Here is a 26,060-nt window from a genome sequence, read left to right as displayed (position 1 = left end):
GTAAGTGTGATTCCTTGTGTCCCAAGAAGAGAAAGACAAGTTGAGTTTTTAGCTATAGAATAAACATTGACTTTTATTATCATTTGACTGTAAAAATGCGTAACTGCTTCAGTTTTAAATGACTGTTGCAGACTACATAAAACATGTCTAATAGAGAAGAAAATCAAAATCTATAATAATAATAATAATATTAGTATATTCTGAAGGTATTCAGGTTATAGACTGATAAGGATGTAAATGTGAATATTTTTTTTTTTACACAAAGTTATACTTGTGTTATTTTAGAGTGATGCTAGAACATCTTTTTCTTGATGCCTTTACCACATAGTACAGCTCTCCAGTTTTCCCTTATTTTAATTTTATTTTTACACTCCATTTTGTATGACAGTATTAAAATTAAAATGGCTAATAAACAGTGACTATACTGAAAAAAACATGGATATTTCTCTGTAAGACTATGCATGTGTTTATATTAATATATATGCAATATATGAAATACATATATTATATATGCAATACAACATACCAGTACAGTTATTTTCTCCATATTAAACTGTATTAGTTCAAATGAGAGATACTTTGCTTCTTAGAAATCTGTCTTTCAGTTACAAGTTCTCAGTTATCTTTTAGTTTTAAAAGTTTCCTTCATTTTAATAAAGTAATTGCTCGTACTAAACCTTGTGTTCTTAAAATCAAAGTTAAAATGTCGTAAATATTGAATTGATATTTGCAGCTTGCCCAGCTACAGTGTGACCTCCTCTGGCAGTATTGACAACTATGACATTTTTGTCATGTTTCCGATATTCAGACATTAATTAATAGATTTTACTTGCACTGTCTTCAGATTTATCTGGTTCTCCATCCCTTTTTGTAAGTTTATTCATCTGTGAACTGAATCATAATTCTAAACTGTGATACCTTTAGGTATAGCTTGATTTTATCATTTTGTAATCCAGTAAATACGGTTTCTGCCGTTAGCAGGGGGAGGCTCGGCTGTGCACTGACCCGGCAGTGCAGAGGCTCAGCCTTGCCATGGCCTGAGCTGGGTGTTGCTGGTTTAACCCCTGCGCCAGGGCCAGTGACTGCTCCTCCCCTGCTTCAGCTTCAGCTGTGGGGATGGCCCTTCTGGGGAGGAGTGACAGCCTGCCCCCAAGTCACTGCCTAGCAAACCATAGCCCTTTGTGTTGAGGGGCTGGGGGACACCGCCAGGCTGCAGCTGGCAGCCTGGGAGAGGGAAGGGGGCTGTGACAGGGAAAGGTATAAAAGGAAACCCAAGCAGAGCCCAAGACAAGGGGAAGAAGAAAGTGTCAATATCATGTTCCTTCAAACAAAGAGAAGAAAGAAATCCCCCACCAGGCACATCACAGTCCTCCTGGCAAAGACATCATGACCTGGCAAATCCTTCCGATGTCCCTCCCTCCACCCCCCATCTACAATTTTCAGGAGAAAACTGTAGTGTCACACTGTAGACACACAGGCACATTTGAAGCGTGAGCACACCTCTGGTGGAAAGGGTTAGATAGTGGCAAGGTTTGGGGAGATTTTCGGTATAACCATTTTAACTATTTTAATATTAATGCTTTTCAGTACTGATAATTTTGACTGTCAGACTGTTAAAACATTAATAGGACTGTCATTAAATTCTAGACTTTCTATACGGTGTGTTCCCTTTCACCTGTCACAAGATTATGAATTTTTGAATTTCTGTTATTTGTAGTAGAAAGTGTTCAATTCTCTAAGATCTAGTGCTTGATCTGATGCTATGACTAGGCACTGCAGTAAGCCAAGAATTAATTTGCCTAGGTAGATTGCAGCTTCTGATGGTCTCATCATGCTCCAGTCAAATATCTAAATACCACACAGTGCAAGCTACAGGTGATGTTTTTGTATTTAATCTCTCTGGTTCTTGCATTCACTTTTAAATTAAATGGGCAGATACGGTTCTCAGAAACCATGCATGCATATCTAAGATCCAAAATTGATATTTAATGAAAACAAATATCTTAAAAGTTTTAGACCAAGGAAATTAATCTGTATTTGTCTTAATTACTTTGTTTTTTGTGGTCTAATCTTACCTTGTAAAGTTCACTTTACAAGTGAACTTTACAAGTTCACTTTTGAATCCAGAGTGGAAATCAAACCTTGTCTAAAGAAAGAAAAAAATACACTACTTCAAAATAGTTTGCAACCACTCAAATTTTCTGCAGTCTGATCAGCACCAATTTAACTTGACTTCATATAAGGAAAGTGAAATAATTGCCTGAAATAAATCTATTACTGACACAAAATACAATAGAAATAGAAAATATCAATCTCTGGTATTAGTCACTATGCTATAACAAATCTTTCTATAAGATTAAATGAACAAAAACAAGCTCAGCAACCTTATCATCCCTAGTTTTTCATGCAGCATACTTGGAAAACTTTTGTTACAGCTTATTTACTCATAACAGGCTGAATGAGGCAATACTAAAATGATGCTAAAAGGACATTATGCTGTTCACAAGATTAATGTGACAAAATGAGTACGTGTGACAAAACGAGTTTTTTGTAGTCAGTGACTAATTTTAAGAGGCAACATATTTCTAGATTTGTAAGATTGTTGTTTTAGAATATGATGATTGGGGCATATTGTATCACAGTTAATTTATCAGAGGTGAAAGACAAATTCTGATGAAAAATGTCTTCTAAGGAGACTAAAGCATTTATTTACAATGTAGTTTTGTACATATGTGTTTTCAGAAAATATATTTATTATAGAAAGTATTTCAAAAGCTGTGGAAATAAATTTATAGCTGGCAGAAATTAACCGTATTTTTTCAAGATGTATCTTCTGCATCTTCCTGTATTAGGTAAAATACCTGAATTTTTCACCTAGTACTCATCCCAGCTTGTTTTTGCTTTAATTATGAGATACTATTACATGATTTTTCCATATACCAGTTTATCTTTACATTGCTTTTGATCCCAGATAGCTCAGGTGATACATTTTTTGCTCTGTATTATTTTCTTGGTTTTTTCTCTTGTGCAAAAAGTCAGCTAGGAGTGATGAGTTACCGTTCTTGATCATGGCCAAGATGGAACATGTTTGAATACATTTTTTCTATCTGTCCAAATTAAGATTTTGAAGCTATGAATATCTGCCAGTGTTAAGTATCATATTCTAGTGTTCTTCCACAACTTCTGTTGATGATTTATAATTTTTTACAGTTATATAATTCTTGGAGTTACATCAGTAATGAGGACAACTATTAGATGAATGGTGATTTAAAAAAACTTCTGAGTTAACCCTCCCCACACACTAATTAAACCCCGGTAAGCTCACATAAGTATGGTACTAGAACCTGAAATTCATCTACAAATGTAGAGATTTTTCACAAGCATTACCGTTATTATTCACCATTTCTGTGACACATAGGCATGTTAGAAAGTATTGTTGCTTCTCATTTTCTACTTCTTTTGGGGTTTAACACTCTCATGCTGAAATTATTTAACAAAGGAGTTAATTTTTTTCTGTAACTTGAATGTGCTCCGCAGTATGGTTTGTAGTATTTCTGCTCATGTTTAAGTTGAGCAATATTTTTATTCCTCAGACTTATGCTATACAATCTTTATATATATATATATATATATATATATATATATATATATATATATATATATATAAAATTGGCTTCACTATTGGTTATATATTAATATCCATATGATAAATCTATTAATTGATCTTTTGATTAATATCTTATCTATTAGACATCTCGTGGAATGGTCACAAGTAGTTGTCAATAGTCTTATCATAATAGTTGATACTGAAATGGACTTCAACAGGAGAAGACCTGGGTGTTGCTGAGCGATTCTGAAAGGACATTTCTCCTTTTCTCTCAGTTCTGGCTCTTTTCAATTGGATATAAAATTTTCAGTTACCATAGAAAGACCTATATTTGTTTTTCTATATCATGTATAAATTAGTATATCATGCTAATTTACTATTCCTTTCCATTTTCAGGTATACCCTCAGCAACCAATTGTTTTTTATCATGCATTTGTTTTTCTTTTCTGGGTAGTACATCTTTGACTTTATTCTTACACAAAATCTGTGTTTCTTCCTTTTCCTCTCTTTTCATACTAGCCATTATCATCAATTAATATCCTGAATTTTTAATCTCCTGAAACAGCACTCAAATCTCTTTATCATCTCCTAGAAAAGAAAGAACTGAAGAGGTCTATAAATGATCATCTTCCTCAGTCTTTAGCCCTAACAATAAAATAATTTTATATTTCGTATATAGAGATTTTACATATTTTTAAAATACGTATGTATAAGTTCTGATATGTCTTCTTAAAAGTCTAATAAGAAGTAAACCAACCAGAATATGTACTATATTTTCAAAAATCGAAGTATTTTTACTCTCAGAAATGTAACACAATGACAAAAAGATCCAAATACAAAATGTCATGAAAATGTCAAGCTTACTTATCAAGAGAGGAGGATCTAGAGATTACCACAGAAATTTATTGTTAAAAAAAAAATCATGATTTTTGCTTTCTAAAAAATGAAAATTTTGCAGTTATGTGCATGCAGTATAAAGAAACCAACCAAAACAGTGTCTTAAAGTAATGAAGCTGAATAGCTGAATGATTTTAGGATACATAAATCAATATGTACATTGCATAGTCTACAAAACTTGGCATGAGTGCATCAGTCATAGGCAAAATGCAAAAATATGTAGAAAAACTTAAGAGGTTTTCTTGTTAGTAGTAGGATGAAAACTTAAAGAGAGCTCATAGCTAAAAATGCTTGTGCATCTCAGAGATCTCACACAAGTCAGAGGTGTTTGTTGTATGGTCCGTTCTTATGTTCACAGTGTCTGCTTCCAGCCCTATTCTGTTGAAAGGAAAAAGCTCCTGAGGAGCTCAAGTTTTGCGATTAGGAGAGTTTGCAAAAAAAAAAAAAATATTTCTAGGACCCACTGCCATTTCAAACTTCCTCCTTTCCTGTGCCAAAATGCTTACAGGATCAAGTCTAGTGTGTGATTTTTTAGTTTGTTAGGTGCACTACAGCTTATAAAAATGCAGTTGGATGTTGGGGGGGATGTGTTCCTGAGGGAAGAAATGCAAAAACATTTAACAGAATAAATGCCTAGTGATCGGAAGAGGGAGAGATTCTAGGTTGGATCTGAAGTTGGTGAGAAAAATCCTTGAAGGCAGAGAAGGGTAATTGCTTATTTGGGTTTACAGTTGAAAAGATGAAAGTCTTGATGGAAGATGTGACAGTCTCTAGATGCAGATGTAGGTGTGGAATTGTGCAGATGAGCTCCCGGAAAGGTTGAGGCATCCCCAATTAATGAAGTGGGTTTAACATAAAAAGGGCACTGGAAAAGTCTGCTGAGTTTTCTTTATTAAGGTACAAGAGAGACTGATCCTTCCCATGAATGGATGATTTGAAGGAGTAGTAGAATAGCACTCTCCTTTTCATCTCAGTGTTACTGTTCTTACTCCATACTCTTGTCTTCTCACATCTATGGCATCACATCCTTGCCTTCTGCAGCACTCTGACACACAGGGGAGCCCCCAGGTTACCATCAATATCAATAATCCCCCAAACATGGTATGTGTGAGGTACTTTTCCCTTTCCTTTGATGCGTGGAGGCATTATTTCTAGCATGATAAGTACCATCTGTAAAGCAGAGCGCCAAGAGGTGTCTTCAGCCCAGTAACACATCTGGCACAGTCAGAGCTATGAAGCAATTTACAGGCGATGTTTCAAGTGCTAGTTCTGTGGTATTATAGCCTGTTTCTCACACCAACTTTGCAGAACGTTTGGTTGTATTGCAATGTTTATAATACAGCAAGATTAGTTTTATTAAAAGTTTTCATACTTTGAACAACGATTGAAAAAGAAGGCAAGTTTCAAATTAAATGACAGTCACATTGGAAGAGAATGACAAACTGTCTAGGTTACAGTCATGAACGATTGCCAGCCTTTTTGTGTCTACAATGTGACAAATTACAAATTTAGTACATTTTGTTCTTGGAAATAATTTAAATGAAAATGTTTATTCATAACGGAATAGATTAATCCAGTGATGCTAAGGGATTAATACTAGGGACATATTTGGCCTGATTTGTTCAGAGAGTATTAGAATATGGGTGTTGAATTTAAAGAAGAAATTTTAGCATCTGAATGTAAATTATTTTTTATAAAAGCTATCAAAAATATTTTGAGTTAGTGCATTTTGGCAAGAACTTTTGAACTAGCTTCTAATATTGAGCAAGTTATTTTCTTTGTTAGACCTAATACTTCAAAATTACGTTATTTTTATTTAGTTCTTTTTATTTATTTTTTTTTCCTGTGTTACATGTATTCATTTTCATCTTTAAGCCTGTTGTACCAGTAATTGCTGTAATGATTATGGTCTGTATTCACAGCAAATCTCGCAAATCCCTTTTAGGGTGCGAATGACCAAATGGACTTTTACTCTCTACATATGTCTGAAGCTTTAACACTGGCAGGACTAAAAGTCCATTTTGCCTATTAATATTGCTAAAGCTTTCCTAGTAAGGGCAGAATATGGAGATATCACTACAAGGTGTTTCTGTTCTTTCCATCAGATTCAGTCTGTCTTGACAGTATCTAATCTTAATTACCTCTCATGATACCTATTTTTTAAAGAAACTAAGCACAAAGTTGCATTTCTCTAGCTTTCCGTGTTATTTGCTGTCTGAACACTACTTCGTGAATTTTGGTTCTATATTTGAGGTACACCTGGAGATTAAAGACACTTTGTGACATTAAGCATTCTCTTAAGCAAAGATAGCCTTGAAAATCGATGTACAGTATTTCACAGTATTTGGACAGAAATAAAGGAAGACTACTGTGATATGTTCTTGTTGAACTGAGGCTGAGAAGAAAAACTTTATTTAAGTAAACATAATTTCAGGACTTGTGCTGGTATTCCAAAAACTCCTATACACAACAGAAAAAAGAAATTGTAGATTTAAAAAATACACAGCAAGCTGCATTAGGTGGGTAATGATGTTTACAGCTGATATTAGGAATAGGCTTAATTTCCCTTCCTTTTAGTCCTCTAAAAACTAGGCAGTTAGTCCAGATTACTCATTTAATTTCTATCTGCAGTCATTGACACCACTAGGACATTCAAGGTAGGTGGTGTCTAAGACATGATACAGGTCACCCTTTGAAGCTGCTTCTCTCTTTAGCCATTTTAAAGCGAGTTTAGACACCTATCTTAAAGTAGCTGCTTAATTTTACAGTAGTTAAAATTATGTGGAATGTATTATACTCTGACTTCCCTAACGCAGTATTATCTGAATTCTGGTCTTTCCACTGCCACATAGAAGCTGGGAAATGGGCGAATACATTCTGCCCACTGTCATTTCCACAAAATTACATATTTGTAGAAAAATAATTTTACAAGTTTTTAATCTTGCATAAGCATACCCTGTCTAGAATACTAAAAATAGTTACTTTCTTCAGTTTATGTAGTTATTTTGAGGGCTTATTTTTCCATTAATTCATTATGAATATTCTACTGGATTGTCCAAGAGGAGGTATGCAAGCCTTTAGAAAAGACATGAGACCATACAAGAAAGAACCATTTCTTTGCATTAACAATATTGTATAACTAGTTCTAATTTGGCCCTTTGATCAGAATTTCACTAAATTCATTACTCTTTTTTTTTTTTCCAAATCAACCAACAAGTGTTGGGGCACTTCAGTGGAAGTAACCTATAAATTTTGTTTTCTTTTAAGAGCTGTTGAAGATTTGATTGCAATTCTACGGTATTTTAGTGATACATTATCTTTTATTGTGACTATTAAATATATTAAGTCATATCTAGTTTAAGTTTTCAAGTTACAGAAAAGGAAAATCTGTTTATATGATATACATGTTGAATATTTATCCACAATTTGGTAATTCTGAGTACCTAATTCTGAATACTTTTTTTTTTTTTTTTTTTAAATACTGCAACGATTCCTGTTTTAAAACTCTCCAAGTTTATAATTGTAATGTTTTGTCTAGGAATGAAAGGAAAACATAAAATATGTTTTTCCCAATACGTCTTGTCTTTTGAAACATAATTTTTGTAATCATTTATTGACACATTAAAATTACACACTGAGTCTTCTTTTCCCACAATCAGATAATGGATTTGCACTGCATTGCCATTGCATTCATTGAGCTGTTCAGGCAAAAATTTATTCAATGGCATTGAGGTAGTAGATCAATGTAGCATAAATAAGAGTCGGTCAGGAATGTAAAACAGAACCTATTTAATTACAAGATGTTAATCATCTAAAGGAACTATAATTTTTCCTTTCTCAATAGATTATGCAGTAATGGAAGCACATGTGAATATGGAATAATTATCAATGACTACTTTAAGCCTTAATCTGTCTTTCAGAATCAATGTATCAATATGTGTCACCCTCTTCAAATGAAAGGCTGCAGCCATTGAGATATCTCAGCCAAGCTTCTAATGGGTTAATTATAGTTAAATCAGATTTCATTAGGTGATTTTGGAATCTGCTACTGGTATATTGCTAAACTAATATTTAAATATCTTACTAGCAATATACTATTTCTTAAAATATAAGGTAATTTGATTTCAGGTTTTTTTCCTTTAGTGGATGTATTACACCTATGCAGAGGATGGAAAACAGCAGCAATGAAAGGCAGCAGTAGGAATGAATGGCATTGGATTATTTAAAAAGCAAACTATTTAAAATAATTTAAAAAAAAATAACAGAGCTATTCTAGTGTTTACTTTCTTCAAGATCAGAAATATCTACCTTAAAAATTCATAAAACACTAAAACTATTTTTTAATTATTACTGCCTTCACACATACCTCTATCAAAAGCAAATTACTGAATTCAAACTGAGAACCTTTAATTCTTAAAATACAGATTTGTACCTCCTGAGTAATGTGTGATTAACTAGGAAAGTGAGTTTTTAGAAGTAAGTTGTATTGTTTTAGTAAGAGTACATAGTACAAAAACCAGCAGCGGTCTGTGTACATTAATACTACCCACTTCATTAATATGTCCTCTCACTAATTAGGTAAGTTTAAATTAGTAAGACTTCTTAGGAGAACAGACTTTTTTGTTTGTATGGGAAGCTAATACCATTTCTGATTAGCAGTGTTGGAAAGATAGGAATGAAAGCATGATTGAGTGAAAATACAGCTGGTTATGAGAGCAAAGATTAGAATTATTAGTTTATCAAAAAACCCCATAAGCTTGGGACTATCATATTTTAAAACTCACAGTCTTTGCTAAATGGACCAGCAAAATCAAAAGATCTACAGTCATGAAAGGACCTTTTTTTTGTAATGGTGTAGAATAGAAATACGATGTTATAGAGATGCTCTCACCATTCAGATACAAGAAAAATAATCACTTCAGAGTTGCAAGTAAAGTGAACTCCAAGTATGTTATTGTGTAGTACTACCGTCCTGCCAATGCTTTTGAAGTATTTCTTGGTAAGTGCAGATCAAGAATTTTCTTTCCTCATGCTGACTTACAAGGAAAATTGCCTTTTTGGTAATTAGATCTTCTATAACAGAACAGATGAACTTGGTTTCTCTGTTCCTGAATTTAGATTTTGGCAATACGTTCACAAAATATCTATTTCTGAAAGTTTTAAGTTCTTACATGCGGTGATATCAAATAAGACACCAGTGATCCGGAGAGCCTGACACTAAACGAGCAAGAGTATCCAAGGAGCATGAATGATCAGAGCTGTTTGCTGAATGCTTGCATGAGATGGGGGATAAAGAGATTTCAGAACTGCCTTCTAATTTGTACCAATATATAGCTTAGCATAGTGCAAGTAACATTGTGCCAAGATCTGATCAAATACAGAATTGCACAGCAGCCCCTCTCAGCTCATTTTCCTGGGGATACCTGCCAAGTCCAATCTCCTGTCATGCACTTCCCACTAGAGTGTGGCACCAGTGCTCTAGGGCTGCTGGGGCTGAGGCCACAGACTTCAAAATAGAAACTGGGATGTTGTTTTATTCTCTTTGACTCAGTTAGGAGGCTGAGGGTGTATTGTGAAAAAAGCAGTTTCCTCAAATGTGTACAACATGTTTACATACCTAACATTCATATTAATGTGAATATTACACTATTGATCTTCACTAAGTAAAAACACTCCCCATGATCTTAAAGTAACTCTGTAGCATGTTAATAGGTTTATGGCAAATGCCTGATTTTGATCTTTGGCTGTATATTCACACATGGACTAGACAAAGGTTAGGGTATCTCTGTGCTTCTTTCTTGTTATGAATTCCTTCCTTTAAAAAGCTGCCAGTAGTTGGGTGCATAGCGATGATAAAAGGCTATAGGTACTTTTCATTTACTCTTCACATTTGTAATAAATAGCTGGGTTTGAGTTGAGACTTAGATACTTAAGGAAATACCTCATTACTGAAAGGCAAGAGATGCATTTCATTTTTGTTGTGAAATGGAGAGCCAGAGGAACTGGTGTAACTTCTGGCTTCTGGACACTTTCTCTGCTCCAGAGGAGGACCTTTGTCTTAAGCATTCTTTTTCTGTCCTCCACACCTCCCCTGGCTCACACACCTGAAAAATTGGGAGTGTTCTTCCATTATCCCTAATGTACTGGTTTTGGCTGGGATAGAGCTAAATTTCTTCACAGTACCTACTATGGGGCTATGTTTTGGATTTGTGCTGAAAATGGTGTTGATAACACATCAGTGGTTTAGTTACTGCTGAGCAGTGCTTGCACAGCACCAAGGCCTTTTCTGCTTCTCACACAGCCCCCACTAGCTAGTAGGCTGGGGGTGCACAAGAAGTTAGGAGGGGACACAGCTGGGACAGCTGACCCCAACTGACCAAAGGGCTGTTCCATACCATATGGTGTCATGCTCAACATATAAAGCTGGGGGAAGAAGGAAGGGGGGGATGTTCGGAGTGATGGCATTTATCTTCCCAAGTAACTGTTATGCATGAGGGAGCCCTGCTTTCCTGGAGATGGAGGAACACCTGCCTGTGGATGGGAAGTAGTGAATGAATTCCTTGTTTTGATTTGCTTGCGTGCACAGCTTTTGCTTTCCCTATTAAACTGTCTTTATCTCAACCCATGAGTTTTCTCACTTTTACTCTTCTGATTCTCTCCCCCATCTCACTGGGGGGGAGTGAGCGAGTGGCTGTGTGGGGCTTAGTTGCTTACCAGGCAGTGGGCAGTAGCTGCCTACAAAGAGACCTAGGTATGTGTTGTTGTCAATTAGTATTTCGTAAAGTACTCTGAGATGTTCAGATGGAAGATGTGTCGCACTAATTTGCAGGAAAATTGCAAGCAGAAGAGTGCATCACCATATCTCTCATAATGAATGTCTCCAAAAAGATTTCAAAGAGTTTTATGTCTTGCATCATTTACCGAAAGCCCCTGCATTTTCATTTCAGTTTGAGAAAATAAATATTACAGTTAGATCACCACCAAGACATGTACCATTTTACTTCTGTATTCCTCTTAGAGGAAACCTGTGCTATTCATCTTTCTAATAACTGTGTAAAAAAATTCCTCTTTAAATTCCTATTTCTCCATTTAACTATTTTGCTTGCAAGTTGATCCTCAAAGCCTTCCTGCCTTGCCACAATTACAGATGTTACCATTGTAATATATTGCAATGTAACCATTCTTTTCAGCATTTGCACCTACAGGTAATTCCAGCGGGATACTCTGTATTGATGAGTATAATTAACTATATAAACAATGTATGTAAATAAAACCAGTTTATCTGGAATTTATAACATGAATAGATAAACTGTTAATTGGTTTGAGTTTAGAATTTAAAACTTAGTTATATCTTCTGTTTTTTACACAGGTGATAGATGTGAAGTAAACATAGATGAGTGTACATCTGCTCCGTGCCTCAACAATGGAAGTTGCATTGATGACATCAGTTCCTATAAGTGTCACTGTAGGAGAGGTTTTATTGGAACAAACTGTGAGATAAATGTTAATGAATGCTTGCCAGATCCTTGTCTTCATGGAAGGTGGCTATTTTTATTTCACTATTATTATCTTCAAGATAATGTATGTAACTAGCAATATTTAAGATTTAATGATATGGGAGGTTGATAAATACACTTTTAATTATGTTCTTCCATAAAGTAAGAGTACAAGCACACTTAAAGATGACAGATGTTGCCTGCTTAAGCTAATGTAATATACCGTTACATTATCTCAGTTTCTCTTTCATTTTTGTTCATTAGCATAAACCAGTATTCAGTACATGTGGATTAATTAGAGTTTAATATAATTAAAAGTGAATCTTTAGCTGTTACATGCCAACAGGTTGAAATGGGAAGATGTCTTTTAATATGAGAATCAGTATCCTTATAAAACCCCTCAGCACCCATAATATACACATTTGAAACCCATTATTAAAACTAATTAAAAGTGCCATGGATTTCAATAGGTTACATCAGACCACTATTTTGAAATGTATGGAACAATGCTACTAGTGCTGAATCTACAATTACATAGCTTCATCTGAATAACACTATTTTCTATTTCAGATGTATAGATCTCATTGATGGATATCAATGCTCTTGTGAATCAGGATGGACCAGCTCAAGATGTGAGATAAATATTAATGTATGTCTTCAAATTTTATTTTAATTATAGGGGAAAGGGTAATATGCCGCTTGAAACTCATTTTTATTTAAGTGATTTCTGAATGGGTCAGTTTATTGAAAATGCATGATGGAAATTCAGTTGTTTCAAATCCATTCTGAAAAGCTCATTATTTGTTACTTGCATGAAACTGCATTAAAAAAGACCATTGAGAAAATGTCTAAAGAACTTTAAAGGTGAAGTTTGAATGATAAATCTGAAAAGCCGCAGACAGCTAAGCCAACTTTACCTGAAAATCATTTATCCCTCAGTTCAGCGTGGATGACATAACTACCTAATTTGCATTGCGAGCCCCATTTGCTGTAGCTTAACTGTATATTTGAATAGTAAACCTCAAGATGCAGTGTTCTACACTGAAAGTAGTTTTTCAGCGAAGCCTCTGAGGCGAGGGGCTCTGAGACAGAGGACTGCGTTGGGGGACTGTTGCTGAATCGGCTAAACCGCAGCAAAACCACGCAGGGAAGGGAGAAAAAAGGGCATGGAGAGAGAGGGTTACTGCAGCCGAGCCCTGGCCCCTGAGCAGGAAGGAGGGAGCTCCTAACAAGGGCCTGGCTCTGACTCAGCGTGGGCAGGGACAAGAGTGACAGAGGTAATTCCCCTCCTGTACAAGAGCAGCTCCCAGGGTGCGTGGCAACCAGTACGGGCAAACAGGGTGTGGTGCGTTGGAAGGGCGTGGCGTGGCAGTTTGCACTGCAGTTCACGCAGGCAGGGCGTATAGGGAAGGCGAGGTCACCCTACCAGCTCAAGAGGCAAGTTCATTTGATAGTCCTCATCCTTTCAGAAGAAACTAAGCTATGGTATTCACTCGTCAGAAAGCGATGCCCTCTGTGCTTGCCAGAGTGGATGTGGCTACCCAGACGGAGCTCCCACAAAAACATGCAGCCACCCAGGTCTCAGGCTGTAGGGAGTGCCAGGGCCTCTCACTGTTCACGCATGGCAGCCGTGCGGACAGCTGTGTGAGGTGTGACCAGGTGGATGATTTGCTCTGCATGGTGGCAGAGCTACGGGAGGAGGTAGAAAGGTTAAGGAGCATCAGGGAGGTTGAGAAAGAGATAGACTGGTGGTGCCATGCTCTGCCCTCCCTGAGACAGGAACAGGAGCAGCAGCAGCCACCAGTAAGAACCCACGATCAAGGGGATCCTGTATCCCCCCCCTCACCGGGCTCAAGGCAGCAGCTCAAAGGAAAAGAGTGAATGGAGGCAAGTCCATGCCCATGGTGGCAGGCGAAGGCCCTCCCTGCCCACCTCGCCTCCCCAGGTGCCTCTGTACAACAGGTATGAGGGCCTGGAGGTGGAAGGCCAGTCAATGGAGGATGGGGATGACAGTCTATCTACACCAGAGGTGGCACCCAGGTCAGAAGAACATACCGCTCATATTACCACCACCTCCACAAGGAAGAGAAGACGGGTTATAGTTGTGGGTGACTCCCTTCTGAGGGGAACCGAGGGTCCGATATGCCAGATGGACCCTCCTCTTAGGGAAGTCTGCTGCCTCCCTGGGGCCTGGGTGAAGGATATCACGAGGATACTCCCTGGCCTGGTACAGCCCTTGGACTATTACCCTCCACTGCTCTTCCATGTGGGGGGCGATGAAGCTGCAACACGAAGTCCTAGGGCAATCAAAAGAGACTTCAGGGCCTTGGGACGGCTAGTAAGGGACTCTGGAGCACAGGTTATTTTCTCCTCTCTCCTTCCAGTTGCGGGCAGCGACACTAGAAGGAACAGAGGCACACAATCTATCAACTCATGGCTCCGTGGCTGGTGTCATCGCCATGGTTTTGGTTTTTTTGATAACGGGATGGCCTACACAGCACCAGGTTTGCTGGCGTCTGATGGGATTCATCTTTGTCAAAGGGGAAGGAGAATTGTTGCTCAGGAGCTTGCAACGATCGACAGAGCTTTAAATTTGACTCGGAGCAGGAGGTGGGTAATATCAGGCATGCCTCAGAGAAGCTGAGGGACGACATGCCACAGTTAGAAAGAGTGGGTGCTAGTGAGGATGCACTCAGCCTGCATCTCTGAGATGTGTGGGGTACACTGGGGCACAGCTGAAGTTGAACAGAGTTGAGCTAGGGGATACTGAGGCAATTGGAGCCAAGAGGGAAATGCCAGAGAAACACCTGCACACAAGGGGTGTTCTTCTATGAAGGAAGACACGGACGACAGCCCAGCTGAAGTGCCTCTACACCAATGCACGCAGCATGGGCAAAAACCAAGAGGAGTTGGAAGCCATTGTACACCAGGAAAACTATGATATGGTTGCCATCACGGAAACATGGTGGGATGACTCACAACTGGAGTGCAGCGATGGATGGCTATAAACTCTTCAGGAGGGATAGGCAAGGCAGGAGAGGTGGTGGGGTAGCCCTATACATCAGGGAGTGTCTGGATAGTTTAGAGCTTAATGATGGTGGCGATAGGGTTGAGTGTCTATGGGTAAGAATCAGGGGGAAGGCCAACAAGGCAGATATTGTGGTGGGAGTCTGTTACAGACCACCCAACCAGGATGATGAGGCAGATGAACTATTCTATAAGCAGCTGGGAGAAGCCTCACGATCGCTAGCCCTTGTTCTTGTGGTGGACTTCAACTTACCAGGTGTCTGCTGGAAATACAGCACAGCAGAGAGGGAACAGTCTAGGAGGTTCCTGGAGTGTGTGGCAGATAACTTCCTGACACAGCTGGTGAGTGAGCCAACTAGGGAACATGCCCCGCTGGACCTCTTGTTCACAAACAGAGAAGGACTTGTGAGCCATGTGATGGCTGGAGGCCATCTTGGGCAGAGTGATCATGAAATGATAGAGTTTTTGATACTTGGAGAAGTGGCGAGGGGGGTCAGCAAAACTGCCACCTTAGACTTCCGGAGGGCAGACTTTGGCCTGTTTAGGAGACTGGTCGACAGAGTCCCTCGGGAGGCAGCCCTAAAGGGCAAAGGAGTCGAGGAAGGCTGGACATTCTTCAAGGAGGAAGTCCTAAAGGCACAAGAGCAGGCTGTCCCAAGGTGCCGAAAGACGAGCTGGTGGGGAAGACGACCAGCCTGTCTGACTAGAGAGCTTTGGCTAGAATTCAGGAAAAAGAGGAGAGTCTAGGACCTCTGGAAGAAGGGGCAGACAAGTCAAGAGGACTACAAAGGTGTAGCGAGGTTGTGCAGGGAGAAAATTAGAAGGGCCAAAGCCGAGCTAGAGCTCAATCTGGCTACTGCCATAAAAGACAGCCAAAAATACTTCTTCAAATACATTAGCAGCAACAGGAGAGCTAAGAAGAATCTCCAGCCTCTAGTAGATGGGAGAGGAAACACAGTGACCGAGGATGAGGAAAAGGCTGAGGAACTGGCAGAAGTGCTCACTAAGCCCCTTTCCATCATTTACCAGCAGTCGTGGCTAACTGGGGAGGTCCCTGCTGACTGGAGATTAGCAAATGTGACAGCCATCTACAAGAAGGACTGGAAGGAGGACCCGGGGAACTACAGGCCTGTCAGCCTGACCTCGGTACCGGGGAAGCTGATGGAGCGGATCATCTTGAGTGCCATCACACGGCATGTAGAGGATAACCAAGGGATCAAGCCCAGCCAGCATGGGTTTAGGAAAGGCAGGTCCTGCTTGACCAACCTGATCTCCTTCTATGACAAGGCGACCTGCCTAATGGATGAGGGAAAGGCTGTGGATGTTGTCTATCTAGACTTCAGTAAAGCCTTTGACACTGTTTCCCACAGCATTTTCCTGGAGAAACTGGCTGCTCATGGCTTGGACGGGTGTGCTCTTCGCTGGGTAAAGAACTGGCTGGATGGCCAGGCCCAAAGAGTGGTGGTGAATGGAGTTTACTCCAGTTGGTGGCCGGTCACAAGCGGTGTCCCCCAGGGCTCTGTGTTGGGGCCAGTTCTGTTTAATATTTTTACCAATGATCTGGATGAAGGGATCGAGTGCACCCTCAGTAAGTTTGCAGATGACACCAAGTTGTGCGGGAGTGTTGGATCTGCTTGAGGGGAAGAAGGCTCTACAGAGGGACCTGGACAGGCTGGATCAATGGGCTGAGGTCAATTGTATGAGGTTCAACAAGGCTAAGTGCAAGGTCCTGCACTTGGGCCACAACAACCCCATGCAATGCTACAGGCTTGGGGAAGAGTGGCTGGAAAGCTGCCAGGCAGAAAAGAACCTGGGAGTGTTGGTTGACAGCTGCCTGAATGTGAGCCAGCAGTGTGCCCAGGCGGCCAAGAAAGCCAACAGCATCCTGGCTTGTATCAAAAATAAGGTGGCCAGCAGGACTAGGGAAGTGATCGTGCCCCTGTACTCGGCACTAGTGAGGCCACACCTTGAATGCTGTGTTCAGTTTTGGGCCCCTCACTACAGGAGAGACATTGAGGTGCTGGAGTGTGTCCAGAGAAGGGCAGCGAAGCTGGTGGAGGGTCTAGAGTATAAGTCTTATGAGGAGCAGCTGAGGGAACTGGGGTTGTTTAGCCTGGAGAAGAGGAGGCTGAGAGGAGACCTTATTGCTCTCTACAAGTACCTGAAAGGAGGTTGTAGAGAGGTGGGGGTTGGTCTCTTCTCCCAGGCAACGAGTGATAGGACGAGAGGAAATGGCCTCAAGTTGTGCCAGGGGAGGTTTAGACTGGATCTTAGGAAATGTTACTTCACTGAAAGGGTTCTCAAGCATTGGAACAGGCTGCCCAGGGAAGTGGTTGAGTCACCATCCCTGGAAGTATTTAAAAGACATTTGGGTGAGGTGCTTATGGACTTGGTATAGTGGTGGTCTTGGCAGTGTTAGGTTTACGGTTGGACTCAATGATCTTAAAGGTGTTTTCCAATCCATACGATTCTGTGATTCTGTGAAAGTAGGCATGACTCATGTTTAAAATTGCAAAATCCAGGTAATTGTAGAATTCTGTGATATAAAACTGTGGTATACAAAATACGTTGCGCACTTCCTCCTCTTAAGTTCAAGAATATTTTTGTGTTATCATGGGGAATGGCTGTATATAACAAGGCATGTTTATATGCGAGTCTGTGCCATGAAGGTTCCCATGGTCAGCAAACCAACTTGTAGAAGTTGACTACATCTGGCATAACAATGAACAGCCTTTAACAATGCTGGCTACACTTTGGGGAAAGTATTGAATTGGTTTAGACTTTTTCAGGCTTTGTACCAAACAGAGTTTAATCACATCTTGGGATATGATCGTTTTAAACGTATTTGGTCTCATGAGAAGGTCTGGCATGAGATCTGCCTCCCTTTGGGCTATCTGGCTTCTAATATTGTGCTCCTAAATTGTCAAAAACGCATTCAAAAATGTTATCCAAACTTCTTTTTAACTTCTGTATGCATGTAGGGACCTTTCATGGTTTTTTATATATAGCTAAAAGTACTAGATAACTAAAAATACCTCATATTACATAAAGGAAGTGTGGTCTATAACTTTTCTATTGAAAATGCATGACAGTCTCACACAGGGAGTAAATCTAGCTGGAATATTATCTTCCAACTTCCTTTACAGAAAGAAGAAGTCAGAAAATAAGTAATTCAGCTCAACAGAGTGCGCATCATGATATGATATTGCAAATCTGTATGATTATCAGCTGTTTCCAATGCTAATACAGAATACCCTTGGGTAATATTTTCTCTAGCAACATCCATGATTTACACTTTCCTCCATTTTAAGAGAATGAGAGATTAAATGACCTGTAGACAACTGCATAAAATCATATTCAAAAGGTAACCACATTTCATACTGAGGTGTTTGAAAATGCATAGATTAGAAATTCATAGAAATAAACAATATACATATACATTTGACACATAAGTCTGTCAGAATGATGGCTTCATTTTTTGATATTCATTCTATTTGCATGCAGTGTGATTTCCAGATTAGACTGTGCTGCAAGTGTCATATTTTTAAAGGCTCTAACACTGCATTCGTCCTGCTCAGACATATATCATGCCTATGCAAGTCTTACAGCCATCAACAAGGCTTTCTGACTGTGTAGGGGTGTGCAGATCTGGATAATCACAGTAGGCTCATGCTCTATAATTGTTTTCCTCTAGATTAACATCAGCCAGTTCCTTTCTTTAAAAAAAAATAATCAGGAATTAACCCACGTAAGTGCACTTCAATATTTTCTTCACTTGAAGATACATTTCTTTGTAGTAAGCTTTATGCAACTGCATTGGGTGTAGGTGCCAAGGTTTTGTTTAGAGGCGGGGCTGTAGGGAAGGCCTCTGTGAGAAGAGGCCAGGGGCTGCCCGTGTTGGGCACAGCTGGTTCTAGTCAGCTCCAATTGACTCACCACAGGACACAGCTGAGCCTCTCAGCCAAGATGGTGGCACCTCTGTGGAAACATATTTAAGAAAGGGTAAAAAAAATGCTGCCCAGGGGAGGGAGGAGTGAGGAAAAAAGGTGTGAGAAACAAGCTGGCAGGCATCAAGGTCAGTGAAGAAGGAGGGGGAGGAGGTGCTCCAGGCTCCAGAGCAGAGATTCCTCTGCAGCACCTGGAGAGAACCACGGTGGAGCAGATATTTCCCTTCAGTCTGTGGAGAGGACCATGCCAGAGCAGATATGCACACTGCATCCCATGGAGGACCCCACGCCACAGCATGTGGATATGCCCTGAAAGAACTGCAGCCCATGGAGTGCGTACACAGGAGCAGGCTCTGGGCAGGGCCTGCCACCCGTGGAGAGGACCCATACTGGAGCAGGGGAAAAGAGTGAGGAGGAAGGAGCAGCAGAGAGGACCTGTTAGGAGCTGACCATAACCCTGATTCCCCACCCGCCCTGCACTGCTCAGGGTGAAAGGAGGAGGTAGAAGAGTTGGGAATGGAGGAGTGAGGTTGAGACTGGGAAGAACAGGTGGGCAAGAGGTGGTTTTAGATTTTGTCTTTGTTTCTCACTGTGCAAAAATCTGTTTCTTATTGGCAATAATTTAAATTAATTTTCCCCAAGTTGAGTCATTTTTGTCTGTGATGGTAGCTGGTGAGTGACCTCTCTGTCCTTAGCAACCCATGAGCTTTGTCATCTTATTTTCTTCCCTTGTCCTGTTGGGGAAGGAGAGTGAGAGAGTGGTTGGGTGGGCATTGCACAGCCAGGCAAGGTCAGCAACTAAGCTGATTTAAATAACCAATTTAAAATTAAAATATATTTATGTGTGTATATATGTGTGTATATATATACATATTTCCCTAGACATACTTGGATTTTTTTGATTTTTCATCTGGGATTTTTTCGTCGTCTACATGTGTTGCAATATAGTTTGCAAGAACATACACTTCAAGACTTTCTCAGGTTGTCTAATACTTTTAGGAAAAAAATAAGCACTTTATATCTTTAGAGATATACCCTATAACTTTTGCATATCTAATGTGGACTGTGGATGTTGGAACTTCCCTGCTACAGTTTTCATTGCTTTTTCATTTATAGATTTCCTTCAAGAAAGAGTAAGAGAAAAAATACATGAATCAGTTGCAATACACATGATTTCCTTTGACATTGGGATATTTTTGAAATTGTAAGATGAATGTATATAACTGAAAATTGATCTTTTCTCTCTGATATAGGTAAACATAGATTGCTAATATGGTCAGTAGAATATTAGTAATAGGCATTATTTTGTACTTATTCTGGCTCTTTTTGGCTATGACTGATGAGAAATCATTGGCAATTGTGCTTCTTCCATGCTCAGCTAAGGCTGTCTCATGCTGTCAAAAAGCGATCAAAAAGCATTTTGAGTCTTCACATAGGAGGATATTCAGCTTGTTGGTGCTTCTGCTTGTATCTGATAGGAAGCTGTGATCAGACTTAGTATAGTCAATGAAAATGTGGTGAATATTCACAGAGATCTGCAGAGCTGTTCAGCTGATTTTGAGATGGACATCTGCATTTCATTAGTGAGTCTACACTCCACTGACCGTGATGACTGGGTCTTAACAGACTATAATAGATCAGCCAGAGAGTAGAATCCCCTCCCCAAAATTCTCACTGTATAAGTGTAGCATAGACGTGTATGGCAAACATTGGTGAATGTACAAAGAGCCTCAGATGAGCTGGATGCTCTTGTTTGTGCATGTGTGGGACTTCTTCACACTCTTGAGTATTTTTTACCTATTGCTAACTAGTTTAAAGAGGGTTGAGTAAGATAAGTAGTTTCTTCAAAGAAGCTAAACTAATGTAAACTTCCAAAAAATAATGTAGTTTATGCTCAAAATGCAGATAGGTAAATCTAAGATCAGGAGAAGAGGAAGATAGCCACTTTTTTTTTGTGCAGAGCACAACATGTGTGATTACCCACCCATGGGACAATTTCAGTGTGTGTAACACTGCAAGGACTTCCTGGCCCTGAGGTAATAAGTTTATTTTAAGTAAGAGTGATTGAATTGGAGATTCTATTAAATGGAGAAGTAATAGAAAAATAGAGACTAGAAATTGGAGAAATAGAGAAGTGGATGAGACCTACAGGAATGTTGCAGAGGAGTTTCACCTCCAAAGTGGTAAGCCCTCTGCTTCTAGAGGCTTGGGGAGGAAGACATTCCGCTGATAGGCATATTTCTGATCTCTTATGTACGAAAAGCTTATCAGCTGATATCACAGTATGCTCTTGCATCAAGGATGTTCTAGCAACAGAGTATCTTAAACAGGACTGTTCAATTATTGGATACATAGGTAACTGGGTTTATGACATCAGAGAAGCCTTGAATACAAAGTAATCTGCTTTGCATCTGGAAAGATGGTGGATCTCACAGTATCTGTAGAGACATTACTTCAGTGTACTAGAAAGGAGCCGATAACTGTGACCTGTGTTGATAACCAGTAATGGAGGAAAGTGTAGGAGGGATGTTCTTGAGGTTATAAATTCAGGCTGGGCAGGAAACTGAAGTCTAGGACATGCATCTGAGACCTGAGATGCGACTCTTCCGTATGAGAGCCTCTTCCGTATGAGACCTGAGAGGCAGACAGAGATTGAGCCCCAGTGCATGAGTAGTATGCTGGTATAGACAAAAGCAATTCAAATGAAGTTGAAAATGGAAAACATTTGAAATTGGAGGAACCTGTACAATAATGGATTGCACCTTTATCATCATGGAACTGGGCTGTTGAACAAAAATTAAAATGGTTGTAGGGGAATATTTAAACTAGATGCTTGGGAAATGCTGACAAGTATAGAAGAGCTCTATTTAAGAATGACAGAACTTAAAATCTGAACATGACTAACGTTCAGCATGCCTCTGAAAAAGCCAGCATCTGGCTCAAGAGGTGTTAATGACAGAGATTATGTCTGTTAGTGACTGTAATATAGCTAGGTTTATGACTGTAGCATGAGAGAGCATGCCAAATAAATCCAGTAGATAGATAGACATTCAATTTCAGGAAAGGAAACTGTAAAAATGAGGCTTGTTGTCAAGTAACTTAAGAGGAGCAAGTGAAAACCACAAGAAACGTACAAGCAGACTAGGGGCTGTTAAACAAATAATATGTTAAAAGCCCAGGTAATGTGTGTGCCACAATTCAAGAACATATAGTGGTCCAAAGCCCCTGAATGACTTAAGGAGGAAATGTAAGGCTGTCACAGGGAAAAATTGGCATTTTAACAAATGGAAAGCTTATCCACATGGGAAGAACATAAAAGTCCATAAAACACATTAGTTCAGATGTTAGCAGGAAGTTCAAAAAGCTAAAAGACAAATTGAAAAGTGCCTTGTAAAGGATACTCTAACTTAAAGCTCTTCACAGTCTTAACAGACTATAATAGATCAGCCAGAGAGTAGAATCCCCTCCCCAAAATTCTCACTGTATAAGTGTAGCGTAGACGTGTATGGCAAACATTGGTGAACGTACGAAAAGCTCTTCACATCTATCAAAACCAGGAAGCTGGGTAGGGAACTGGTAGGATTGCTTGATGGCTGAAGTGTAAAGTGGGCACTCAGACAGGGTAATGTCATAGCAAGAGAAGCTCAGTGAATTCTTTGGATTTGAGGAATGCCAGAAGGACCTCACAAAATGGAGAGTGTGAAAAGGTGGTGGATAAGCTTCAGTGTAAGATAATGTATCTAGGGAAAAATAGCCTAATACTGACCTACAGCTGAATTCAGAACTGTCGGTTACAACTCGCGAAAGAAGACTTGGAGCAATCATTGCCAGTTCTCTGAAATCATCTCAATGTGCAGTCACAGTGAAGAATATCAAAAAAACCACTGGGCATGATCAGGAAGGGTACAGGGAATAAGGTAGAGGGCATGATTTCACTGCTATATAAAACCTGAGTGGGCTCACATATTGAGTACTGTGCACAGTTCTGGACCTTGCATCTCATGGAGGATGTAGTAGAGTTGGAGAAGCCACAGAGGGCAACAAAAATGATACGAACTGAATGGTTGCCTTGTAAGGAGAGATTTAAATGGCTGAAACTATTCCGTTTGAAGAGGAGAAAGCTGAGGGGAATGTAATTCAGGTTTAGAAAACTATGACAGTGTAGATAAAGTTAAATGGAAAATTTCTTCACCAAATTCTGTAGTAAAAGAATTGGGGGGACGTGAAAATAGTCGGAGAAACATTTGGAAGAAATACAAGTACTTTCTTTCACAGGAAACAGAGAACCTCTAGAACTTGCTGCCATGGATGGCTGGGAAGGCAGGTGATCTCTCATTAGGTTCAGAAAGATTAGGCAAGTCATGGGCAAGAGGTCCATAAATGAATGATAAATGAACCAGTCACGGAAGTACCGTTTATCATGTCTGACTAGACAGTTCCGCTTGCTGGGAGGATGCGTGGGACATAGACTGTAGAAGGTGGCAAAGTTCACATGATTTTCATAAAGTGGCTTTCTCTCTGCCACTATTATAGACAGAATACTGGGCCAGATGGAGCACTGGTCTGATCCAGTATGTTCCTGCTCTGTATTGTTGTCTAAAAAATAGGTTTGTTTTTATTATTTTTCTCTTCTTCTTGTGTCCATAATCCTGAATTTCAAAGCAAAATATTTTTGGCATTTGAACTCATTTTGAATTGAATGATGTTGGATAAAACCAACATTCTGAAATACGGAAATAAGTTTTCCCAGTTCATTTCACAAAATGTTGTATGTATATTTAATCCACCAAATGAAAAAGCTCTGGGAAGTTAATAATTAAACAATATGGATATGTGATAATATTAACAAAAAATTTACAGGAAAAAATAGAGTAGTAATTTTTACTCGTTAGAAAAATACACTTTGTTTATAATTTTGTTAAACATAAAATAGAAATAGGCATCTGGAGCATTAATCTCAATTCTTAATGTAAATCTCAGACTTCTACATGGTAGCAATACTATTGAGATTTATCCCCAAGTAAGAGTGCACTTCAAAGTCCCATGTGAATGGAGAAGTCCATAACATAGCGAACCACACAGTTTAAACTAAGTGCTATTTTAAACTTAGCAAAGGAAACTTGGGCCTTTTGGTCTCAATAGCAGTCGTAATTAAATCAGATGGTTGCACTCATGATAAATTAAATGAATTAAACTGTGGTAAAATAACTTTGAAAGGAACTGAAATGTATATATATAGTTTCCCACTAATGCACTGAACCATGGCTGTTTTGCATAACTATGAAATCATATTAAAACATTAAATTGTACATTTCCTATGAAGTAATACTTTAAATTTAGACTTTTTTTGAAATCTAGATGCAGGGTGCATTAAAAACCATATACATACCATATTTTGTACATACAAAACCTTGCTTTAACACATGAATTAGTTTCTAAAGCATTTATTTACAGCATTGATTTCCTTTCTGCCTTCTTGTTTTTATTCCAATCCAAACCCTTAACCACATGGCTCTCGTGTATCACAAAACCCTCTGCTTTTGACCTGAAAATAATTTTGCCCTCAGTCCTGTCATTAAATGACAGGAAACATGACTCCTGAAAGCATGTTTCTTTTCTGGTGCAGTATCTATCTTTGAATTCCTTTCTTACCTCTTTCTTTTCAACATAAAATTCAGGTTTTAAAGCTCTGTTTGGTTCTACCTTCTGCAAGTCAGTGACTTCCACCTGGAATCCAGTTTTCTCGCACATACCAGAATGCTTGCTTCTGCTCCCTGAATTGATGTTCAAGGCCACTACCTTTTTCTGCTTCAGGTCTTCCTTTACAGTTAATCATGTCATAGTTGTCTACAAAGAAATAAAACAGCAAATAGTACTTTTGGCTTTGTATCATAAGTATTCACAGGAAGTTAGACCATATAATGCACCACATACATACAAGTATGTCAAAAGGTAGATTTGTAAATGGCTTATATATATTTCCAGTAGACTTTTTTTCCCTTCATAGTGGATTTGTGTGAGTTAGTTATGTTCAGAATTAATCCCCTTTATAATTACCTTTTTTTATATAAGGCAAAACTTAACTTAAATAAAAATACATCGATCATCACAATTTCTTTTTTGCTTTGAATCTCTTTTATAGAAATAGATTTTGAAGTGTTGTTAGAAATATTTTTTTATTTCTAATCAGAGTTTCCAAGGAGGACTAATGAAAAATAGTCCTTTCTGTAGGAAAAGGAAAAAAAAATCCTAACTTCTAAAATGCACTTCTAGATTTTGTTTTAAGAAACAGAGTTGAACTTACACATTATTTGGAAAAATAGTGGATTTTCACTGTTTTTATTAACTTGCTAAAATGTGTCCCTTCATAATTATTTCAGGCTATGGATTCTGACTATGGAAGTGATATAGTGCAATATGTAGAAAGTTGGAATTTCTTAGGCAGATTGACCTCACTTGCAAAGACAGATGTCAGTATGGACCCACAGATTTGGATAAGGGAGGAATATGCCTTGAGCAGAGTACTGTGCCTTTCTAGGTCACTTGCTAGAGTCCAGATTTCAGAACAGTTCTCTGCCAGCAGAATCAGTGGACTGTGCCATGCCAGGTGGGCTCTCTTAAGGGACAGTCATCCCTTTCCTAGTTCAAACAAGATTTACTACACCGTGGCATTCAGAGAACAAGAAATAATAAATTATTGTGCTCTAGTAAATGTAGTGGATCTTCTTTTGCACTCTTTGAAATAAGGATTCTTAACCTACCCTTAAAAGAGTTGCATAACTAGAAATCTTAATATTTTTCCACTTTTTTGCCTTGACTTTTAAATTGTTTTGCTATGCTAAGAAAATCAATGAGGACTTATATGTACCATAACAATAATTTAGTAAAATAAAGCCAGAATATCACCATTCTGTTTTGTCAGAAGTCTGTATATTCCTTTTCATTTACAGCCCCATGGAAACTAATACTTGTATTTAGTTTATGTTTGCCTAAAGCATATGCTTTAGAAATATATCCAGTCTTTATTTAAAAACATAAGGAGGTGGAAGATCAACTACTTTTGACAGTTTTACAGCAGCTGACTCA

The 26,060-nt window shown here is 38.8% G+C and overlaps 1 protein-coding gene across 1 annotated transcript in view; it reads left to right on the top strand.

Annotated features, from left to right (window-relative positions):
• The window catches only part of EYS (eyes shut homolog), a 944,771-nt gene that overhangs the window by 415,780 nt on the left and 502,931 nt on the right, over positions 1-26,060 (top strand). Inside the window, 2 exon segments of the mRNA XM_072855247.1 lie at positions 11,874-12,045; positions 12,571-12,649. Of these exon segments, the coding sequence (XP_072711348.1) occupies positions 11,874-12,045; positions 12,571-12,649 (251 nt within the window).

The sequence above is a fragment of the Ciconia boyciana genome, chromosome 3, assembly GCF_034638445.1.
Source record: "Ciconia boyciana chromosome 3, ASM3463844v1, whole genome shotgun sequence".
NCBI lineage: Eukaryota > Metazoa > Chordata > Aves > Ciconiiformes > Ciconiidae > Ciconia > Ciconia boyciana.
Note: the sequence above shows the minus strand (reverse complement) of the source record. Positions and strands in the feature narration are given on the sequence as shown.